Here is a 23020-nt window from a genome sequence, read left to right on the forward strand (position 1 = left end):
GCTGCTTCTTCTATCCCAGAGCTTCTCCCTCCATCCCGGGGCTGCTCCTGCATCCCGGGGCTGCTCCCTGCATCCTAGAGCTTCTCCCTCCATCCCAGATCTTCTTCCTTCATCCCAGAGCTGCTCCTTCCATCCTAGAGCTGTTCCCTCCATCCCAGAGCTTCTCCCTTCATCCCAGAGCTGCTCCTTCCATCCTAGAGCTGCCCCCTCCATCCCAGAGCTGCTCCCTCCATCCCGGGCACCAGCTGCTGCCGGGAGGGATGCTCGGGGGGTCGACGCCTGCATTTAACTCCCTGGTTGCGGAGCGCAGCCCGCAGGAGAGCGGGAGTGCGTGTGTCAGTCAGCATCCGGAGCCAATGGGTGCCCGGTAGGAGGTCTGCGCTCCCGGTGCACGCACGGAGCCCGCTGCTCCTGCTGCCAGTTGTGTGCGAGTGTGCGTGCGTGTGCAAGGGGAGACCAGGCACGCTGACTGCCTGCTCCCGTCTCTCTCCCTCTCTCCAGCTCGCTAACTCCGTCTCCCTCCCTCTGCAAACATTGGATTTAAACCTGCTCAGAATTCAGCGCAGACGGAAAGCAGCGGCGGCAGCAGCAGCAAGCAGCGAGCCGAGCAGCCGCTCGCCTAGCGCAGCTCCAAGATGAACCATCCTGCCTGCTGGATCGTCTTCACGGCCACCACTGCCCTGCTCTTCATCCCAGGTAGATTTTTCTCGGGCGGATGGGAGGGCAGGGGCTGGGAGATGGGAGAGCCGAGTGGGTTTTGCGCGCACGGAGCCGGCTCCGCGCACATTGCGCACGAACGCGCGCAGACAGGCGGGCAGGCTGCGAGTTGCTCTGCATCGGGGGATTGCCCAGTGCTCCCAGTGAGGGGCTCTGCATCGGGGGATTGCTCAGTGAGCTCCCAGTGAGGGATTCTGCATCGGGGAATTGCCCAGTGCTCCCCGGGATTGCCCAGTGAGCTCCCAGTGAGGGGCTCTGCATCGAGGATTGCCCAGTGCTCCCCGTGATTGCCCCCTACTCCCATTGAGGGGCTCCGGAGCCGTGCTGGACCCCCAGGTGGGCACCGAGCCGCCGGTACCTGAGAGGTGCCCGCACCTGCAGCCCCCGAGTCGGGCACGGTCTGTCCCCTCCGGCAAGCTCTGCTCGAAATGATGGGCTCATGCAGTTTTTTTCCCTTCAGAGTTGGGCACCTGCTGTGCCCTTCCTCTTCTGAGCGCTGTCGTGCCATTCCCTGCGCTGCCCTCATCCGTGCATCCCCGATTCCTGCCAGGCAAACTCGGTGCCTTCCCCTCCAAAGTGGAGATGAGCCCCCCGCCCCAATCCAGGCACTCGGGGGGGCCGTGCCGGTGCCGCAGCCTCGCTGGACTGATCGGATGGCTCCCGAAAGGAGGGCTGGCCTCATCCCCCCGGCTCGGGGGGCGATGCTGGGGCTGCATCCAGCGCTGGCTCCGTGCTGATGCTCGCGGGGCAGCGGGCGCTGCATCCAGCCAGGGCGATGGGGGCGGAGGGCAGAGCTGAGCGCCGCGGGGAGGAAGTCACCGGCGTGTTTTTGATGATGATGTGCACTTTTAGCAGCTGGGGAGATTATCATCCCTGTGCGAGCAGATGGGGACTGGGTGTCGAGGCTGGGATCCGATCTCAACCCAACCTTGTGTTTTTCGTGACTGCCAGGGAGGGTTCTGTTGCACCCAGGAGGGCAGAGAGAGGCAGGGCTGTGATTCCAGCAGCTGAACCACACACGGGCTGTGAGGGGTTGGTATGGGTGGCAAGAGGGTGAGGCTGGCAGGGGAGAGGTTACTCATGTCCCATCTGGCAAACAGCTCTGCCCACAGCAGGGCTGAACAGGAGGGTTCTTGGGTTAGAACTTGCTTGTGGAGGCTTGTGCCATGGGAGCAGCCACATCCTGGGGTCCTGTGGAGCTGTCACAGAGCAAACTGAGCTCATCAGTGGGCACAAGGCCCCCTGGAATGGGCTGGGTACCCCTCTGTGGGCTTGGCTTGAGCCTTGGCTCTTGGGGAGCAGTGGTGTGTGACTCCACCACTTTGGGGAGCAGTGGTGGAGAACCCTTGTCAGCAGAACCTCAAGCTCCTCAGCAACACTAGAAACCAAAATGGTGCATCTGTAGTTTAGCACATGAGCATGATGGAGCATGGCTGTGTGAGCTGCCTGACTTTGAGCATGTAAAGGGTATTTTTTTGAAAATAGATGTTCATCAGGACAGGGTGGGTGTGCCTGGGGTGGGGGCAGGCGTGCCTCAGCAAGGCTGCTCCGAGCAGAGCATTGGCTCTTTCACCCTCCTGCTGGATGAGGCTCTGTGGGTTGGAATTGCAGAGGAACGGATGGAAGCAGCTGTGTGGGCCAAATGGGAGGACGTGTGACACTTGATGGGCTGTCACAGAGATGTCCTTAAGCTGCAGGAGCTGGCAGAAACCTGACAGGGCGCGTTTGCTGTTTGCCAGTGCCCTGCTGCACTTTCCTCAGGATGTGGCTGTTTGGGCCAAGGCCAAGGCAAGGCCTGGGCTGGCTCTGGCCCCTGTGTGTGCCAGGGAAGGAAAATGCCCTGCATTTAAGCCCCTGGAAACTTGGGAGAGGCTTCTTGAGCCGCACTTATGCGGTTGTAGCTTTCTCTTCTTATTTCTATTAAGCAGCAATATCTGCTTTGGCTTTGGATGTTCCCCTGAGCTAAACCAGCCCAGGACTTTGCCTGGCTGGGCTCAGCCCTTAATCCATCAAGCCAAACCCTTCTGCCTGCATTAGAGGAAGGGAAATACTCTGGGCTGCTTGGTGCTTTGCCTTTCTGCCCTGGATTTGAGCATCTCCAATCCTTTTTATTTGTGCCTGGCTTGCAGAGGTTGGATGCTTTCCCTCCCTGCCCAACCTGTCCCAGCAGCGATTTCAGTCATGGTTTCACTGCTGTGGGCTGGAACACGAGTCATGTTGGCAAAGTCACGGATGGCAGAGGGAAGGTGAATGGTCCCTGCTGTCCTTTGGAGCCTGCACCTTCCCAAAGTGTTTTTCTTGGGCTGTTTGTTATTCACAGGCACAATCCCGAAGGTTTTGTGCAGGTGACTCTCCCCTGGGATATGCAGAGGCTGTTTCTGAAGTGCAAACTCTTTTCCTTTCCGTTTTTATCCGAATCCTGCGGGAGTTTCACACGGGGTGGTTAAAGTGAGAAGGGAACCTGCTTTTAGAAGGTGTAATTAGAGTGAAGGGAAACATCACAACTTGAAGGCTCCTGCAGAAAATAGCATCGCAAAGTTATTATTAGCTGTAATAGCTTATTTGCCAGTTTTTCCTCTTTCTCCTGCTCCCACCTCTGTCTTTCCCCCCTTTTCTCTTATTTTTGTTAGGAAAGATGCATTTTCCCCATTGGGTCTCGTGTCATCTTGTTACCAATTTACTCTCGTGGAATCTAAAGACACGAAAGGTTAATGCAATAATGAAACCCTGACCCCTCTGGTCATGGAGATTGTCTTACTCTGCAGCTTTTTACTTCTTTGTAAGACAAGTTTCTATCTAAAATAATTTGGAAGCCTTAATGCTGTTGTCATCTGGAGCCTCGGGGGAGGCGGGCTCCTGGACAGGGGTTGCTCTCTGAGGTGGGAAGGATGCTGAGGGTTTTTAATGAGTCCAACACTGCAGGATAGGGAGGTGAGTGGGTAATTTAATTGCCAAGCTGTTGGCAAATGCTTTGAACTGCTGGGCATTGTGGATGCTGCTGGTCTGAGATGAGGGTGGGCTGTGATGGAGAATGAATTTGGGGCAGGGGGAATCGTTGTCTGAGCTGCAGTCACAGGGTGACATCATGGCTCTACAGGTGGCAAAAATCAATGCTCATCAGCCTCTTCAGACATTTATATCGCTGCCTTTGCAGGCTGGGGGAAATTACTTGTCATGGCAGTGGTCAGAAAATCTGGCACTGCAGGGGGAGATGGACAATCCTGTTTTTCGCTGCTCCAGGATCAAGGTGAAGCTTGCAGAGCTTGGGGTGTCCCCCAGTTGTGCCACTGTCACCCTTGCACCCAGGAACTGCTTTCTGCATCCTCCCACAGACTCTGTGTGACTTCATCCTTGCTGGGGCAGCCTGGCTTTGGTGGTGGTTGTAAAACCCATCTAAATTTACAGGATAGACATTGCAGGCATTAAAAAACACCCTCCCATCCCCTCCTAAAGGGGTTCCTGCTGCAGGAGCTTGCTTTTCCTGCTGCCTGTGACATGACTGTCACCTCTCTCTGGTGGGGGATGCCGGGCTGGTGGAGGGCTGCTGATCCCTGCGACTAAGCCTGAGAATAAGTACCTGGAGCACATTAGTTCTGCTTTAGTGTCATTTCAATATGAGCAAGAGGGGCTTAAAGGGATTTTCTGTGCTCTCCCAAAGGCTGGGGATAGGTGTGGATCAGGCACTGCAACCATCAGTCTTCCAGGAGGAGTCGGGGAGGCTGGGGAAGATGTCCCAGCAGGATGGGGTGGGATCCCTAAATCACTGTCTGGGCTTCCTCTGCCTCTCCCTGAGGCTTGGCCTGCACTTTCCCTGCCAGAGGGAGATTTCTCCATCTCCTGGGTCCCAGCACAGGGAGAATGTCGATGCTGGCTCTTAGAGGATGCTTTAATTCTGCTGGGGAGGAGCAGCATCGCTGTCATTTCCAAACGATGTGGGGAGAGGAGGCACGCACAGCTCTTGCTCCGTGCAAATCCCCCCCTCTGGTGCAAGTTCCCAGAAGAATTTGCCCTGGGGGCTGTTGGGTTTTGCGGTTGGTGGCTCTGGCAGCTGCCTTTCAGGATGCCCCAAAGTGCTGAACCTTGCTTTGCATTTTCCAGCAGCTTCTCTTTGACAGCCTCTCCTTTGTGCATTCCGTGGTTGCAGACGGCCGGGTGGAGGAGCTTTTGCTGGTGCGAATCCCTGTGAAAAACTGAAAAGGGAGAGATGTTTCAAAGGCACCGATGGGAGCTCTGTGCCTTAACTGGCGCCTTTGAAAATCTTCTCCAAAGGCTTGAATATTTGGTTATGGCAAATTTTGAGCTGCATAAACAGCTGTGTTCATATTTTACAGTTGAATATGAAATTCAGAGTTTGTGCTTTGCTTGGTAAGAAACAAAAGTCACTGAAGGGGGCTGTTGGGGTGCTGTGATGAACCCTGACAGGTTTGTGGGGGAGCAGGGTACCCAGGAGGATCCTTCTGCTGCAGTCAGGTGGGGATAGAGGAAAACTGGTTGGATTTTATCTGTAATCTCCTTCACGACCCTGGGGTCACCCTCAGTTTGCAGCCCTGCCTTTCCCCTCCCCAGTCAGGCAAAGCTGGGCACTGATCCTGAGCCCTTCTTACCTTCTGAGCATCCCCTGAGATGCTCTCAGCTGCTGGCATGTGCAGGATGGGGAGTGATTTCAGCTGTCACACTCCTCCTTTTTGTTTAAACTTAAAAATAATAACAGCTTTGCTGCAAATCTCCTTGCCTCCCAGTCATCTTTCCCTAATGAAGGCACGGTACTTATAATTACCAATGCAGCAACAGCACATAACAGAGGTGGCTTTGACACTTGCTGCTCCGTGGGTGGGTTTTTCCAGGGAGCTCCTCTTCGTTTCATGCTTAGAGAGAAGAAACGCTTTCCTCGCTTCTCCAAAGCTCTGGGGTTGTGTTTTCACCCTCTGTGGGTGCCCAGGCAAGGTGGCTTTTCTGCTGGGAGTGGCAGGGGATGTGTCACCCTTGTGAACACCCTTGTCAATGGATGGACATGTGAGCCCAGGTGGGGCTGAGTGGGAGCTGGGGGATTCTCCTTCTGGCCCCAGGTTAGGTTCAGACAGCATGGCATGGCTGAGGGCCGTGGTTTGGGATGCTCAGGTACTGCAGGGACCCATCAGTGACAGAGCCACCCCCTTGGGAGAGGCTGCTTTTGGGAAGGGGAACCTGTTGTGCCTGTGCAGCAGCAGTCATGTGCGCCGGGGACACGTGTGAGATGAGGCAAGGAAGGGGGAAAAAGAGGAGATATTTTTAGGTTTACTTTTCTGTGAATTCAGCGCTAGTGAAAAGTGCTGGATTGACTGCTCTGGAGGCTGAAGCAAAGTGCAGGGAAGGGTAGCCCAGGACAGCTTCTCTGTGAGCTCTTCAGGAGGGGATGGTGGGACTGGACCTCATCACCTCAGGCTGCCTGGACAGCAACGCCATGGGGGATGTCTGTGGTGTTGAGCAGAGCTGGTGCACTCATGGGGTTTTCCAATGGATATGGGATTCCCAGAAGGGCATCTGAGGTTACCTGTGCTCCACATGGCTTTGTCCTATGTGATTCACCCCATGGGTTGCTCCTCCCGGCTCCTCAGCCACATGAGGACCAGCTGACCCTGCAGCAGGAGGTTTGGGCTTCCTTCTGCCACTGCCTTTTCCACTAACCACGCTTCCCAGGCATGTGTATCCCCATGCTTTTTGCTGATCATGGAAGAAGAGGTCTTCACATGTGGCTTTGGCCCTCAGAGCAGCTCCAAACTGGTGAGACTGGGCTGAGCCAGGCTGTGCCCCGTGTGTTTTCTGAGCAGTGTCCCCCTGCTGTCCCCTGGCAGCCCTTTGCCTCCTCTCTCCCAACTGTTTACTTCTGGCTTTTGTTTCCTGGACTTGTTGCTATGCATGCAGCATGTGGAAGGAGCTCCAGCGAATATAGGCCACACTTTGATTGTTCAGCAAGCTGGAAAATGATGATTATAATTTTTGACAGAAAGGAAGGGAGGGGGAAGGAGATCTCTGGGCTTTCAAATCTGCTCTGTCATAAGCAGGATCTTGCAAGGGCCTTCTGATGACTTCTCCCGCCCCAAAGGAAATGGAGTTTGCATAGCAAGAGGGGTTAGAGGAAAAATTCCTCTCTCTGCAAGGACAAAGTGGCACTTCTTTCACCAAGCCTTCCACCTCGTGTGGCGGCCCTGTCACAGAGCATCAGCCAAATGCGGTTGGTGTTGGCCAATAATTGACTGGGAAGCATCCAAGAGAAACCTTGGTGCTGCTAAAAAAATCCTCCTTCCTGTTAGAGCAGCACACAGGTGCATGCCTTGGATTGCAGAGGTGCTGGCAGAGCAGTGCCCATAGCACCAGCCCTGGGAGACATGGGTGTTGAGGTGAAAGCCAACCTGGAACTGTCTGGAAGGTCCAAAGACTTCTCCCAAAGGGGCAGCTCCATTTGGGGCCACACCAGCAGGGGATTTGTCTCATCACAGTCCAGGCTGGCAGCAGAGCCCATGGAGATGTTGGCTGCTCCTGCCCCTTCTCAACTCATTGCTCTGCTGGCATCACCTGCACAGTCCTCGAAGGATCTCCCCATTTATTTGTTTTATTTATTGGCGTTGGCTAATTTCCACTTCCATTTTTTTTTCTTTTTTTTTTTCTTTTTTTTTTGTGTGGTTGTTTATTTTAATGCGATCGCTCCTAATGAGGCTAATGACATTTAGTCTCCGTGGCGGCGCATTTTAATTTGGTCACCGAAATGTCAGCGCACGGCAGCCTCCTCCTATCTCCCCGTGACAAAAGGCACCTCAGACAAAGGGGCCCTGTCCCCGGCTGTCCCTCGCCCTCCTTATCTCCATCCTCCCAGGGACAGGCCAGCACTTTTGGCTGTGCCACCTCCTGCCATCCCCTCCTCTGCTGGCGCCAGGGGAGCGGGTTTGGGCGCCAAGGGCTGCGAGGAGGGAAACTCACAAATTCGGGATTTTCAGGCGAGCCAGCGCCACGTAATTAATCAGATGTCAAAAGCTCTCAGCAAAGTTAGCTTTGATCGGCGGGGAAATCTGTCAAATAGGTCGTTGTGCTGCCCCCGGTGCTTTTCTGTCTCGCTCTGCCCATAAGTCTACCTGGCACTTCTCCTTTCCATGGCAATGTTGGGAACTTCCCACAGCAGGGTAGGACATTGCTGCTTGGGAAGCTGGTCCAGCTTCTCCTTGCCTGCACTAGGTTGGTGCCATGGGCATTACAGAGCTGGAAATGGGAAAAGGGGAGAGGGCTGGGGTGGGAGTCATAGATACTTGGAGAGGTTGAGGTGCTCAGATGTTGTGTGTGAATTTGGAGAGGGCTCTGGTCCAAGCTGGAGGGTCAGGAGCAGCCTAAACCCCAGTACCTTTGAGCTCCATCTGGGGTCACAGGTGGCTGCACTGGAGAAGTGGAAACTTCTCTGCCTTGTGTTGTACCCAAATCTCTCAAGGTGCTGGACCTCAGAAGCCTGAGCCCATTTTGCTTAAGAATGAGTCCTTTTTTCTGCAATCTGGGTCCAAATGCAGCTGAATTTGATCTGTTCTCCTTTGATCTGTTCCTCCCTCGCTATTCTATGTACCAGGAATGGATGAAGATTAAAGTTTGCAGTTTCTGAGCAAACTAGGTTACTCATCACTGCACGATACCCAATTACCTGCTGATACCTCAGGAGTGAGAAGGTATTGATCTTGCTTGGATTTGAACTTGTTGAACCAAAGACTCTGGATATTTCAAATCCGTTGTGGAGGACGTGCCATTTCCTTCAGGAATCAAAGAGGGATGCAGGCTGTGTTTCTGCACCACGTGGACCGTGGGAGGTGGGTGTCTCCTCTCTGCCACAAGGGAGATGACCAATAAGTGATAAATAATATTGTCTGTACCCTCCACAACACAGGAGGGATGCAGACGTAATGACTTTTGTGATGTGCCTGGGAATATCTTAATTTTGCTGGGAAGAAGTCCTCAGAAGCTGATTTTTACCTCACATGGGTGGGTTTTCTGTGCCCTCTCTGCTCACCACTTCTTTGTGAACACTGCAGGCTGCAGAAGTGCCTTTGATGGCATCCCCTGTGTCTGCCTTCCTCCTGTCTGTTGTGTTCCCAACCAGAAATAGCCCATCAATTCAAAAGAAACACAAAAATTCTTCCAAAATTACCTGGTGAGACAAGGCCGGGGGGCCTGGATCAAAACCTTTATTACTGAAACTCAGTGATATCAGGTCTCACTCTTACACGGTGTTTGTTTCCAGCAGATCTTAAAATAATTCACGGAGAAGAGAAATTTCATTGTACCTGTTTTTGTAGACAGGGGAGCCAAGGAATAAAGAGGGAAAATGACTTGCCCAAGGCATGTGCAGAGACAAGTGTTAAGAGACGTGTCCTTGCTGTAACTCCAAATCTGAAGTGCGTTTTTCCTTGTGAAACAGTGGAGTCCCTGCTTTGAGAAACACAGAAGAAACAGTGTAGGATCAGTACACTGGGTGCTAAAATCCCTGTGCTGGGCTGGCAGGGAGCTGGAGCACCACCAGGCTCTTGAACCTGCACTTGGATGCCCCAGTTTGTGTCCTGGCAGGAGAGTGTGTACCACAGTTCAGGCAGTGATGTCTGGAAGCAGGAAAATGTGAATTCATGGTCAGCCTGGCTTTGTGAGTGGAGGGGCACCCTCTGCTCCTCTCCAGGCTGGCAGGAGGGCAGCACGTGATTGATCCCCCTGCCCTTTCACGTTGCATCTTTGCCTGTCCTTCCCCCGAGGCTTGAGAGTGATGATCCCGGAGCTGAAAGGCGGTGACGAACAGAGGAGAAATTCTCAAGCACGCTCTTCACTCAGCCCTCAGTCTCCAGGTGGAAACGCTCTTTGGAATTTCAGGGAGAGCACACATTTGTCCTGTCAGTGCCTGCCCTGCGCTGCAGCATCCTCCGGCCGCTGCCTCTGCCAGCCTCTCCGGATCCTCGGGACACTTTATCTTTATAAAGTCGCAATAAGTGGACAGTATAATATATTTCACTTTTAATAAGGTGTTGCCAGTTGCACACACTCTGCAGAGCAATTAGTGTCAAAGGCGGCTAAGCAATGGCGGGGCACCGTAATTCCGCTGTTTACTGGCCTGCAGGATTTATGGGCAGTGCTGGAGGAGCCGTGGCCACAGCTTGGCTGGAGGCAAAGGAGGGGCCATGCACTGGCTTCGGAGCCACGCTCGGAGCTGCTCTGAGTCGTGGAACTCTTGGGAGAGAGGCAGGAATGAGCCACTGCTTTGTTGTGGTGCCCCCCACCCCAGTTCTGGGATTCCGAAAGGAGATGCTGAGCCTGCTTGGATGTGGCAGCCAGAATTTTGGGCAGTTGCTCAAAATTCAGACTGAGAGGACCCCCTTGCTCTTTGGGTGTTGGCATGGGAGGCAGAGCTTTGCTATGTGAGGTTTTGCTAATCAAGGAAGGGAATCATAGAATCACAGAATGGATTGGGTTGGAAGGGACCTTAAGATCATCTCATCCCACATCCTTCCTGTCTTTCGCTAGGCCAGGTTGCCTGGTTTTAAACTTTTCCAGGGATAGGCAGAAGTCTGGAGAAGTCTGGATTAAAGGCAGCCCCTAGGCTTGGTTGGCACATGGGCATTGTCCTCATGGTCTGACCAGTCAGGTAAAGACAGGACAGGAGAGGGGAATTTTCAGGTCTGGGGGAGGCTTTTTTGCATCCTTACATCCTGTGAGGTACCTGGAAGTATCCAGAGATGGTAGGGGACCCTACTCAGTGGTTCTGCTTCCCATAAGAGTAACCCCATTTTCTCTCCTGGGCATCTAGGACTTCTTACTTCAGCTTTTAAAAATTTTTTTTAGCATCAGGGCATGTTGGGTAAAGAGTTTCAGTGAGCTCAGCTCAGCGAAGTGCTTATCCCTGCCTCCTTCCCATGAACTGAACATTCCTGCTTTTGTCTGGGGACTCTCTGATCATCACAGGCTGTACTGTGCAGTTTTTGTAAAGTCAGTCCATGTGCTGATCTCACTGCTGAGGCTGTCAGGCAGCTCCACCAGCCTGCCACAGCCCTCCTACCCAGATCTGACCAGGCTCATCCTGCCATTCATATTTCCAGAGGCTTGACCTGCAGTCCTTGGCTTTGTGGGAGGACAGAAAATGGTGTCACACCATGAGTGGAGTGGAGGGAGGTGCCGCTGTTCCTAATGGCTGGATTGGGCTGCAGATGCTGCAGAGTCAATCCAGCCAGGATCTGCTGCTGGGAGGCAAACTCAGTTTGTGTCAGATGTGTGGGATGTGGTTCTGAGGGTCTGGAATCAGCCCTGTGGGTGCTGCACACACAAACACAGACGCTAACGAGTGAGGCACGTGCCAGGGATGCAGCGCTGGGTTCTGCATCCCTCATCTCCAGCTGCCATCAGCTCTGCACACCTGAACCTGCACCTCTCCTGCCATTTGCCACCCCAGCGCCTGGGGCTGCCTTCACTCCTGCAGGGATCAGCCCCAGAATTTGGGTTTCGGAGCCAGCACAGTTGATATTGCTGAGCCCATGCCCCTGCCCGCTCCCCCTTCCCCACCCCCTGATTCTCAGTTCAATAAAGGCCCAGTTTCTTGGGTTTGTTCTCTGAATTGAAAGCCTTCCATTTTCACACCTCTGTAATTGGTGCTATCTGTTGAGAGAAACTCTGCAACTCCAGCCAGCCAGGGTCAGGAGGAGCTGAATTGAATTAAAAGGAGCAGAAATTGGTTCGAGGTGGGCAGAGGGCCTCAGGGAGAACTATGCAATTTCTCTCCTCAGGGCTCCTGATGAGCAGAGCAAGCAGCAGCTTCCCATCTCTGCCCGTGGGGGGCTGACACTGGCCCACCCACACCTTAATCTGCACACTGAGGTGGGCATTTCTCAATTGAAAACAAGGAAATGAAACCCAGCATCTCCTCCTTTTATCTGGCCAGTAGGCCAGGGCTCTGCTCCTCTGGCTCCTTGGCCAGGATGCTGACAACTGTCACTGAAATGACCTTGCTGTGATTAAATACAGCAAGAAGTGATGTTTTTAATAAAAAACTAAAACAGTGATACAAGCTGATGGCTGGGAGATTTGAGGTGCTGTGTGTTAATCCTACCTGTATCTCAGCCCCAGATTGAAAACTCCTTGTGCTGTTGGACTGAGTTAAGGGCAAGCATCCTGGCCTTTGGTTCATGGTTCCCCAGCTCAGTCTCTTCTGGCTTAGGCTGGTGTAAAACCACAGAAACTTCAGCCAAAGCCAGAGGATTTATAGCCCTGTGGTAAAGCTAAGGATGGAGAGTGTGCTGGGAAGTGCCAGGTCTGGAGTTGTCTTAGGGGAATAGATGTGATGCTTACAGCTCTTAAGGAGCTGCTTGGAAATTTTCCCACATTTTTTTTTTCTCCATGAAAAATGGTTTTTTTGTTATCTTCGCTCACAGAGTGTAGGAGCACTCTTTGCTTGGCTCTGGGAAGCTTGCTTATCTTGAGGATGCTAGTTCTAGGAGCAGGAGGAGACCCATTTGAGGAAGGGAGTGTTGTGACCTCTGATCCCCATGCTGCCCTTATCCCTCAGCCCACACAGAGTTCTCCTTCCCCAGGCCAGGCTGGGCTGGTTTTCTCTTTTGTAGTTCTTCTAGTGGGTGTACAATTAGTTTCTATAAGGGATTTGGCCCCAGGTCTTCCCCAGCCCAGCTAAATGTCTTTGGCTTTTCAGAACCAGAGCTGCTCTTGCTTTGGTGCTGGCTTGGTGAGCACTCAGAGTAGAGTGGCTCCAACAGGACAGCGCAGCGAGGGGGAGATATTTCAAATGGTGAAATTTCAGGCAACAAGGGAGCAATTTTCCACCCACTTCTGAGCTGGAGCAGAGCCCTTCCAGTCTCCCTTTCTGTTGCTCCCCAGCTGGGCTGGCAGCAGGGATGTGCCATTTATTGGAGGCAGTGCCAAGGCACGTGGCCAAGGTAGCCTTGCAGGATGCCAAGCGCGGTGCCCTGCCTGCCCAGCTGTTTGGAGGATATCCCCAGCCCCATTTTTCCCCCCAGGGGACTCAGTGCTCATGGCCTTGCTGTCCCCTGCTCCTGTCCCCGGGCAGCAGAGGGGACAGTGGCACAGCTGGAGCTGGCAGAGCGCCCTGGGCCCCTGCTCTGCCTCTCTCGTAATTTATACAAGCTCAGGCCGATGTTCCCTTTTAAATTGACAAAGGCAGAGACTGGAGCCCGGGAAGCCCTCTGACCCCAGAGCCCTGGTCCATGAAAATTACAGGCGCTGCACAGCGCGTTTCCTCTTGATGTACTTGCAGTGGGGAGATGCTGGTTAATTTGCCAGGACTCAGAGGTGACCCGGGTTTAATAAAGAGGATTAATGGATTTGAGCTAAAGGTCTCGGCTGTTTGGAGCTGATAGCCTTCTCCTTCGAAGACACTCTGGCAAGGCACGGCTCAGCCTCCTGCGGGGAGAGGTGGGGGCAGCTCTGCTGGAGGAGCACTGCAGGGCATTGCCTCGGGGTTAATTAGCAAAGCCAGGTACCCTGGCCCATCTCCCCGGGCTGGGCAGTGCTGCTGTGAGGCTGCCAGCCTGCCCTGGGTCCTGCCTGTCACTGCTCCAGCAGAGCTGCCCTGGGATGTACCCTTCCCACCTCTGGGACACCTGTGCCACCCCTTAGGAGGGGACATGACCGGGTGAAAGGCATGACAGCTGGGACACAGAGCTTGTGCAATGCCTTCTGCTCCAGTTTTGGGATTGGATGCTGAATTTGGGCTCAGACCCCTTGTGTCAGCAGCTTTCCCTGTGGATGGTTTAGGACAGCAGTGCCCTCCAACCAGTGGATGCCAATGGCAGTGCTGACCTTACTGAGAGGAGTTTGTGCTTTGTACCAAGTCCAGGGATTTACACTCTTCCCTGGGGAGGACAGGCAGGGTTTTGGGGATGGATATGGTCACACCAGCAGACCCTACAGTGCTGGGCAGCTGGGGAGCAGCAGGGGACGTGGTTTGGCTCAGGGCTGGACCCTGAGTGGTGTCACAGCTGGGTGTAGGGACTGAGGGAGGATGCAGAGGGAGTTTCTCACCTGGAGGATGCACATGTGAGGTGTGAGTGGTGACAGGGCTGTAGGGGACAGGAGCAGCCTGAGGGCAGTTTGTCTCAGCACAGCCACGCTGCTCTGTGCCCTGGAGTCCTGTTCCCACAAGGGCTAAGGACAGTCCTGTGGGAAGGATGGCAGGAGTGATTGGCTGCCAGGGGCTGTGATGGGGAACAGGCTGAGCTGAGCTGCTGCCATACCCCCCTGCTCTGCCTTCCCACTCAGTGTTCCCAGCACACAGAGAGCAACGAATTCCCCGTAGCGTCCCGCTCCCTGGCCCTGGAGTCTCTGGCGATATTCCCGTAATAAGTGAGTGGAGTACTTTGGACAGGAGCAGCCAGGGACTGGGCCAGTTTCCCTGCCGGGAAAATGCATGCACGATCAATGCAATCAACTTACCCTTCAGGTTCTTTTTGGGTTGGATGGAAGAGATGCTCTGACTGAAACCCATTTATTGAGTAGAGAAGGTGCAATGGAATTACAAGCTGTAGCTTTTATCAGCTCCTGGCTTCTGCCTTGTCTTTACCTTATCCAACAAAATGCTGAGTGTTATGAAGCATTATTCTCTTAAAACCCCATTACTCCTCATTTCAGAGGGGTGTGGAAGCACTCAGTGATTCATCCTTTGCCAACTACAGGTGGAAGTGTTCAACAGGAGGTCCTGGCATGGAGCTGAGTCATATCTAAAGTATTATTTATCCCTCTAGGGCTGGGCACTGACCTCTCTTAGCTCTCTTGCTCACCGGGGAATTCCAAGTGAGCAACTCTCTTGCAGAGCTGAGCATCAAGTCAGAGCCAGAACCATTTGTGTTCCTCCCAGTGCATCCCACAGCTCTTTAGGACAGGAAGGGAAGGTATTTAATGTATCATGGAAAAATTAAGTCCAGGAGCTGGAATGGATGATTCAGCAAGTGCACTTAAGGGTGATGCTCTGTTATAATGGATATAGTGGAAACCCTGGAGGGAATTTGTAGAGATGTCCATGGCTGCACAAACTCTGAGTATCATTAGGAATGAGGTCAAATTTTTCCCATCTGTGCATGTGTTTTGGTCACTTTGGGCTGATGCTGGCAGTATTTTTTTGTCTGGATAGTGCATGACTCATGGGGGATTTCTCCCTCTATAAACAAGCCTATTTTTGAGTAGCTGCTGAAATGGAAAAAAGGAAAAATAACCCCAGAAATTGTGAGTTTGCTCTCATTTAATCTCTTTAAACCAGCCACCACAGAGGTCAGGGCAAGAGCCTGTCAGGCAAATAATCTTTAATGCTCACAGGTGGCCAGGGCTTGGTGTTTATTTCACTCCAGCTTCCTCCAGCAAGAAGCATCACCTGCGTGCCATCCTCTTCCTCAGTCACCATGCATCGCGCTCCTGACATGCTGTGTCCCTGCCTGCCACGGTGTCCCTGATGTGCCACGAGTGATCTGGCCAATGGCCTTGTGCTGCTTCCTTGAATCCAGGGGGCCGGGCACCAAATTTAGCCGAGTGGTAGCTGGGCAAAGAGTCTATTTCAGTCAGTGCTGGGGACTGAGCGTGCAGAGCGCAGCGCTCCCATCCCACAGCCACTTCCAAGGCTGCATCCCAGAAATGCCCTGGCTCTGGATGCGGAGAGCTGGGGTGCAGAGAGCTGGGGTGCAGAGAACTGGGATGCAGAGAGCTGGGATGCAGAAAGCAAGGATGCAGAGGCTCTGGATGCAAAGGCTCTGGATGCAGAGAATCAGAGTGCAGAGAGCCAGGAGCAAAGGCTCTGGATGTAAAGAGCTACTTTGCTCTGGATGCAGAGAGCCGGGATGCAGAGGCTCTGGATGCTGAGAGCTGGGGAGCAAAGGCTCTGGATGCAAAGGCTTTCGATGCAAAGGCTCTCGATGCAAAGAGCCACTTTGCAGTCAGGTCAGGCTCCTTCCGCTCTCCTCAGCCCTCGCCAAGGACCTGGGGGTGCCTCAGCGGGGTCCCCCCTGTGCAGCGGGGCCTCGCAAATGAGCGCGGCCGCACTGGGGCTGCTGCCTGAATGCATTCAGCCGGCATTGTCTTCCCTGCGCCCCGCTCCGCCTGGAATGCATCCCCACGTTCGCCATGTATTATTTAGCTCGGCGCTGGAGATGCTGTTTGCGGGAAGGAGCCGGGCAGAGCATCCCCAGCTCCGGGTGTTGCCTGGCAAGCGAGCAGAGCATCTCCGTGCTCCGGCCCTCCAGCCCTGCGCTGCTTTTCCCGGGAGAGCTCTCATCCCGGGCAGCAGACCTAGCGCAAAATTGCTGCTCACCCCTGCAGCAGGAGATTTAATTATCATTAGCTGAGCTTGCACAGCTCCACGTGCTGTCGTGCAGCTGCAAGTTTAGCTGGGCCTTTTAAAAATCTAGCTGCAATATATTTAATTTTTTCCCCCCCCTCCCTTCTTTTCCCCCCCTGTGTTTTTATTCTTTGCCTAGCACAAAAGGTTTGCTTTTATGTTTTGGGTCAATTTGGCAGCCTCCGAGCATAGTGCATGCTCAGAAAGGGCAGAAAATTAGTATTTCAAGGATTGCAGCCAGGCAGAGCAACCTGTGGGCAGGTTTAAAATATGCAGGTCCCATTCCCAGGGATTGAGCAGTTTTTGCAGGATTCGGTGTTTATTTTGTACCTTAACAATTTACACTAGGGGAAAAGAAAAAAATAAAAAAAGTGCTAAAAAGTCCCTTTTTTCTTGGGAACAGGAGTCAGGGTCATGGTAGATGTGGGAGGAAGAAGAGGGATCCCCAGGGAAGTTCCCCCTGTGTGCTGGAAAAGTCAAACTCCCTGAATTGCCCAAGATTTCAATTTTTTTTTAGGACTCTGACTACTTGTGCAATGAGCTGACAAAACCCAGCCCAATCTTCCACGAAACTACTGCTTTTTAGGAGAACTTTGTTTCCATCAGCATTTCCAGCAAAACTCTTTTTTAATGCCAAATTGGATTTTTTTTTCACTAAAATTTCCCCTTTTCTGGGAAGTCCTGGTCAAATCCCCATTCCATGGGCCAAATTCTTGACATGGTGACCTTTCCCCATGACTTTTCCCATCCCTGCCCTACCCAGCCCTGGAAGCCACTTTCCCCCCCATTGCCAATAAAGGCAAACAAAAATTAAATCTATAATTATCATTACTAATTCCACTTAATTAGTCACAAGCCAGCAGCCAAATTGGCTTTCTCATAATTATCAGATAAGCAGTAAGCACATCTCATAGATTATAATTAACACTGCTTAATTAAAATCTAATATACATACACCCTTTCCTCAACATATGCCTAATTGGGTTCACAAACAGAGGGGGTGTGAAGCCCCCATCCCTGTTACTCCCCCAAAGATTTGTTGGATGCCACTTTTGTGTTAAGTTGGTGGCACGTGGGATGTTCTTCCTGTGCTTTCCAACAACGTGGCTCCAAAAAAAAGTGAGTCCCTGCTTCACAGCGAACTCACACAAGATGCTGTCCCCACTTCACTATTTTTTCTTATTATTGTTATTGCTCCAGCTGTGACCTCTCCATAATCCCCTGTCGAGGCTGGGCTCTGCAATAATAAAGCAGCTTGAATAAATTACACTTTCAAAGGCGAAGGCCGGATTTTGGTGCAGAGCTCTGGAAATTGATGTCTCTCTTATTCCTTCTTTTCCTGAGCGGGGCTGGGAGATGCTCTGAGGGTGCAGTGAGGCTTTTTTGTGTGGAGGGAAACTCTCAGACTTGTTTGCACCTTGGCGGCTCATTGATATCTCACTGAAATCTCATTGATACCTCACTAAAATCTCATTGATACCTCACTGAAACCTCATTCATACCTCACTGAAATCTCATTGATACCTCACTAAAATCTCATTGAAACCTCACTGAAATCTCATTGATACCTCACTGAAATATTTTTGATATTTCACCAAAATCTCATTGATACCTCACTGAAACCTCTTTGATACCTCACTGAAACCTCATTGATATCTCACTGAAATCTCGTTGATATCTCACTGAAATCTTTTTGATATCTCACCAAAATCTTATTGATATCTCACCGAAATCTGATTGATACCTCACCGAAATGCTCTGGGTGTCACAGCAGGGATGGCAGGGAGGCCCTTGGTCCCCTTCAAGGCTTGGTTAAGGGGTTGATGCACTCAGGTGAGAGCCCACACTATGGTTTATGTTTTTGGGGTCTTTTAGCTCCTCTTTTTCCCTGGATTTGGTGGAGGGGCCACTCCTGTGGATGAGGAACCCGGGTCTGAACCAGCACAGGCATCATAAGGGGCCACCAAAGCTTTGGTGCCCCCTTTGCAGGTGGCCTGACTTGTGAGCAGGGCACTGCCTGCCAGCACTGACCTTGGGGCAATAATTACATTGTGTTCAGGTAGCTCTGCTCCCATTCCCAGATAAATTCTTGCCTGTTTGGCTGCCTGAGAGAAGCAGAAACTCCTGATAGTGCTGATTATTAATGAGATCATTTGCCTGCCAGTTTTTTGCTGAGCTCATATCTGACTGGGGAGTTGATTCACCGTGGGAGATTTACAAAATGTGATTTCTGTCTCAGAGATGCTGAGCTGAGCTCCTTTAGCCAGGATGGAGGGAGCTCCTTCTCTGGGATTTAGTCCTGGCCAGGGCTTCTGGCTGCACTGCCAGGGCTGGAGACCCTCAGGGCAGGGATAGGGCATTTTTAAAGCAATCCTTGGGGATCAGAGGCTTCCATGGTGGCAGTGGGTGATGCCAGGGCACCCTGGCAATCTGTGATGTCAGCTTGTCTCCGAAGGCTTTCAATGCAGTGGAAGGGAAAGGCTTGGCACGTGTTCTGGCGTCGGGGGAGGATTTGCGGATTAGAGATGTGTAATTGTATGTAGTGCATGACAAAACAAAATAAGTGGCAAAAAGAACTCAGTCGTATTAGGAATTCAAAGCGAGCGTTAAGCTTTTCTACGTTAAGGGACGGGAAAAAAATAGCCAGGAAAATGCACGAGGCAAAATGCCCTTTGCTCTGCACGCTGAGGCACAGCCTGGCTGCTGTGGGATGAGGGATGCTTGACATCCACGGGAGACAGGGGCCAACCACTCCTGAAAACTTTTCCCTCCCAGCTGCCAGCCTTGGATGGATTTGCTGGCCAGGGAGAGATGTGCATTTGGAATATGAAGGGGAAACAGGGCTGGGGCTGCCTGGCTGGTTTTCCTGGTGGTGCTGGAGTGCCATGCAAGGGCCAGGTGCTCTGGGCTGTGGTGGTGGCTGAGCCCCCTCCCACACTGTTCCTGTGCCCACAGCATCTCCACAGCCTCTGCTCACGAGGTTCTCGCCTGCCCGTGCGAGGCAGCTGGAAGCTTTTGTCCATGGGGATTTCTCACCATCATAAGATCTTCCCGGATTAAGTAAATAATTTCACATTAGCTTAATTAAGTCTAATAGACTCATTAGTTCACTCTTTGCGCACGTTCCCGAGGGAGGATGGCCGGGAACCGTGAAGAGTCGCTGCGGAGAAATCCTGTGGCATCTTAAAGGCAGGAGCCAGCTGTGGGATCACTGCAGGGTTGGCTCTGGGACGTTCAGGAATTAAAAATTTTCATCCTGAATCATGGGTAGGTCTTTCCTGTCCAAAATGCTGCTGGGTTTTGGGCTGGCTGGTGGCTCAAGTGTGGCTGTGAAGATGGGTGTGGTGTCACGAGCAGGAACATGGTCCAGATCATCCCCTGGTGCCACAACTGCCTCCGTGTCCTTGGGAATATGTTGCCCTGCTTGGAACAGCGTGGTTCCATCAGACCAGTCTGGCAGTGCCCCAAGGGCACACTTTGGAGTGAGTTTTTTGGTGCTTTTGCAGCATTTTTCTTCCTTCTCCCACCACAAAGAGGTTTCTGAGCCCATCATGCTCAGAAGGGTGGAGAAGAGCAAGGGCTCCTGATTCAGTGGCAGGGTTGGGATGGTCCCTTTGGCTGCTGTGTGGGATGGCAGGAATGGCTCCTGGATGGTGATGTGGGACATGGAGAGATCCATGGTGGGGGACAGATGTTGAGCAGAGAAGCAGATGTGGGGGGAAAAAAGGCTGTGGCTGTTGGCTGCCCTGGGCAGAAGGTGATGGGGAAGGCAAGGGCTGATGGAAGCTGAAATCTGTGTGTGTGCAGGTGCTGCCAGGGTGGGAATGTGTCTGTTTGCAGCAGGGGGAGATTTTGGCTTTTCTCTTACCTGCGGGTGCGTGGTGCTGAATTATACCGCAGTGTACAGGGCATTTTTATAATGCATTTTAAAGTTACATCAAGGGCATTGAGAGCATATGGGTAGGTGACCTCTTTTTTGCATTTGCATAAATCTAAATAAATAAAATAAAATTGAGAGCGGAAGGCAGGGACCTGCAGATCTCTTCATTCCGGTGGCGTGTTCCCATCTCCCGCACACAATGCTGAGGAGCAGAAAGCACAGAAGCCCGAGGTAGACATCTGGTTTCCCTTTCACAAGTGTTGCCTGTTCTTTATTTATAAAGAAATTATTGTATTTAAAGCCAATACTCATCTCTTGTACCAGCAGAGAGCAGAGAGAGATGGATAGATTAGAGGGAAGTGGGTTGTGCATATAAATGGGGGTTAATTTGCTGACTCTTTGGAGAAGTGAAACCTGCCTGAGAGCTCCCGGGTTTGGAGGTTCCTGGAGGTGTTTTTGATTTCAAAAGCAGCATGAGAGGAGCCAGTCCTGGCCAGGGGGATGCTGAATTACAGTGTGCTGGGTACCATCCTCATCCCTGCATGGCAGAGGGGCAGGATGGAGGGAGAACAGAGAGCCAACAGCATCCCCCGGGCATCGGAGGGGATAAAATCTCTCTCCTTGTGACTTTGGGACTTGTCCCTCCACATCCCTCCCACAGCATTTCTCTTTGCCTCACTCCATCTGGGCAGCAGGATTTGGTGCTGGCCGTGCAGCAGCTCCAGCAGGGACGGGAATGGGAAAAGAATAGATTGAAACGCTAAATATACCCAGCAGGAACCAGCTGGAGCCGGTGGAAACCTCAAACGTGCACATAGAGAGGAAGAACACAATGTTTCATTTGTTTTGTTTTATTTCACAAGAAAAATCTTCACAGCCCAAACTGTCACTTTGGAAGTAATTTGTGGCTGAGGATTTCAACACCCACTCCAATGATATTTTATTCTGACCCTAAACAAAATCAATAGCTTTTTTTTTTCCCTCCTCCTTTTTCTTCTTCCTTGAGAAAACAGTATTTTTCAGCTCAGTGGAAGAAGAAAATAGATTCTGCCCAGTGTTGTTAAAAAGATATTATAACCAGTGTCTCTGGAAGTGTAAAAAGTACATGATCTAATATGTCTGAAGCAATTTTGAAAGGCTGCTTTATTTAGGATAATGGAGAAGCAGCAGTAAACCTCATAATCTTCCCAGATAAGGAGTCCAGCAGGAGGGATCTGAGCTGCAGTGTTGTGCCCTGGCTGCTTTTTTTCTACCTGTCAGAGCCAGGGTTGAATGCTGGATGAAGCCCAGTGAGGTGGTAGAACCCAGCAGCAGCCAGGGAGGGTGGGGGGCTCTTATTTTAAGTCTGTAAAGCCCCTGAATATGAGAGAGAGGCTCTGAGATGCAGGAGCATCCCTGGGAGGGTTTAGGACAGCAGGGGTGCTGGTCAAGGGTGTCTCTGGCACTGCTGCTCTGTCTTTTCATGTTCCCAACCTCTGAAAGCAGAGAAGCCTTCAGCAATATTGTCCCCATCGGTTGCCCTCCTTGGGAATTACAGAAAAACTTGTTTGTCAGAAGGGAGGCAAAAAGGAAAAAAAAAAAAAAAGAGGAGTCTGATGAATTTTAAAATAAATTATAAATTATTTTTTTAATAAATTATGAATACATTTTCTCTGTCAGGATTTGAGGCTCTCTGCTCTGATCAAAAAGTTTCTGAGTTTGTTCTCTCCCACTTAGTCAAATGTAGATGTGTGCATTTCTGCTCCTGATTTTATTTTATTTTATTTTGATGAATTTTTTACTCCAACAACAACAAATACTTTATTTGTTCTTGACGGGCACTGGGGGAGAAAACTTCTGAAACACTGCTCAAACACTTCACTTGCAATCAGGGTGAGCGCTCTGAGGATGCTCTGAGCCTCCCCAGCCCCTCCGGCGCTTGGGAGAGGCAGCAGGAGAAGGAGGTGGAGGATCAGGGAGGGTGGATGGAGCTGGAGCAAGGTGGGCTTGGTGTGCACCACCAGCCCCAATGACACAGACGCTGCTTGTGGTGTGGAAACAGTTCTTGAAGGGCTTTCCAAAAGTCTAAATCCTTTGAAGGAATGAGATGCAGCGAGTGATGCACTTCTCTGCATGGTTTGCATCCTCCTTGTCTTGGTTTGAACAGACAGGTGTCTGCTAAGGAAGGCAGGAGCCTCCCCTGAAATGGAAAATGTAAACCCCCTCCCTCCAAATTGTTATAATTTTGAAATTAGGGGCTCTCAGGCAAAGATACGGGAGCAGAAATAACAATGCTTTACTAGGAAAAAAATTAAAAATACAAATGCAATAGTACAAGAAGAACCCCTGCCAGAGTGAGAGCATGCCCTGCCCCCTGTGTGCCAGGGCGGTGTCCCAGCCCCATCCCATGGGGACTCAGCCCTCCTGCAGTGCCAGCTGTGGCTCTGCTGCAGCAGGGATCCTGCACAAGGGGGGAGTTTTCCTCTGCAGCTCCAGGGCTGCTGCAGATGGGCCTGGGCTCCCTCTGGCCATGCAGGGCAGCAGAAAGCTGCTCCTCTGGCAATGCAGGGGGCAAAGGCTGCTGGGCTGTCCCAAAGCTCAGATTGGATCCAGGAAGGAATGCTTGGCTCCTCCTCTGGGCGGAGCATCTCCCCATGGGATGGTGGGATTGGATCAGCCATGCAGGGACACTCAGTGGCCCTGGACAGAAGAGAATTAATAATTAATAATTAGCAGCAGATATCTCCTGGAGGGAGGATTGGCTGTGGGAGAGATAAAGAAAACTGCCCCATGAACAGCAGAGAACTGCCCCAGCTCTAACAAATAGGAATAGAATATGCACCCCCATTTCCAACCTAAGACACTCCTGTCTCCACATCCAAGCTTCCACATACCCAGGTTTTGTGTCCATGCCAGGTTCTGGCTCTGCTCAACTGCAGGTAAGGACCTGGCCCCTTACAGACACTTCTGCTATCACCCAGAACATCCTCACCATCATGTCCTTGGGCCACTTGTTGGACTGGATAAAAGGGCTGTGATTAGCCTTCCCTTCAGAGGATGACAGGGCAATTACTCTTGTAGATTTTAATTAAAATGTTTAATTACAC

At 51.8% G+C, this 23020-nt stretch overlaps 1 protein-coding gene across 2 annotated transcripts in view; it reads left to right on the top strand.

The window, feature by feature from the left end:
• The first annotated feature begins 396 nt into the window (after positions 1–396).
• Positions 397–23020, top strand: part of OPCML (opioid binding protein/cell adhesion molecule like) — a 309650-nt gene continuing 287026 nt past the window's right edge. The window contains exon 1 of one of the 2 annotated variants that reach the window (XM_054292856.1): positions 397–696. In XM_054292856.1, the coding sequence (XP_054148831.1) occupies positions 636–696 (61 nt within the window). In that variant the 5' untranslated portion in view covers positions 397–635. The remainder of the gene's footprint in view (positions 697–23020) is intronic. The other variant, XM_054292855.1, reaches the window with a different exon arrangement.

The sequence above is a fragment of the Melozone crissalis genome, unplaced genomic scaffold (genome assembly GCF_028551555.1).
Source record: "Melozone crissalis strain CALT ecotype California unplaced genomic scaffold, PUWL_Pcris_2 ptg000120l_1, whole genome shotgun sequence".
Lineage (NCBI taxonomy): Eukaryota > Metazoa > Chordata > Aves > Passeriformes > Passerellidae > Melozone > Melozone crissalis.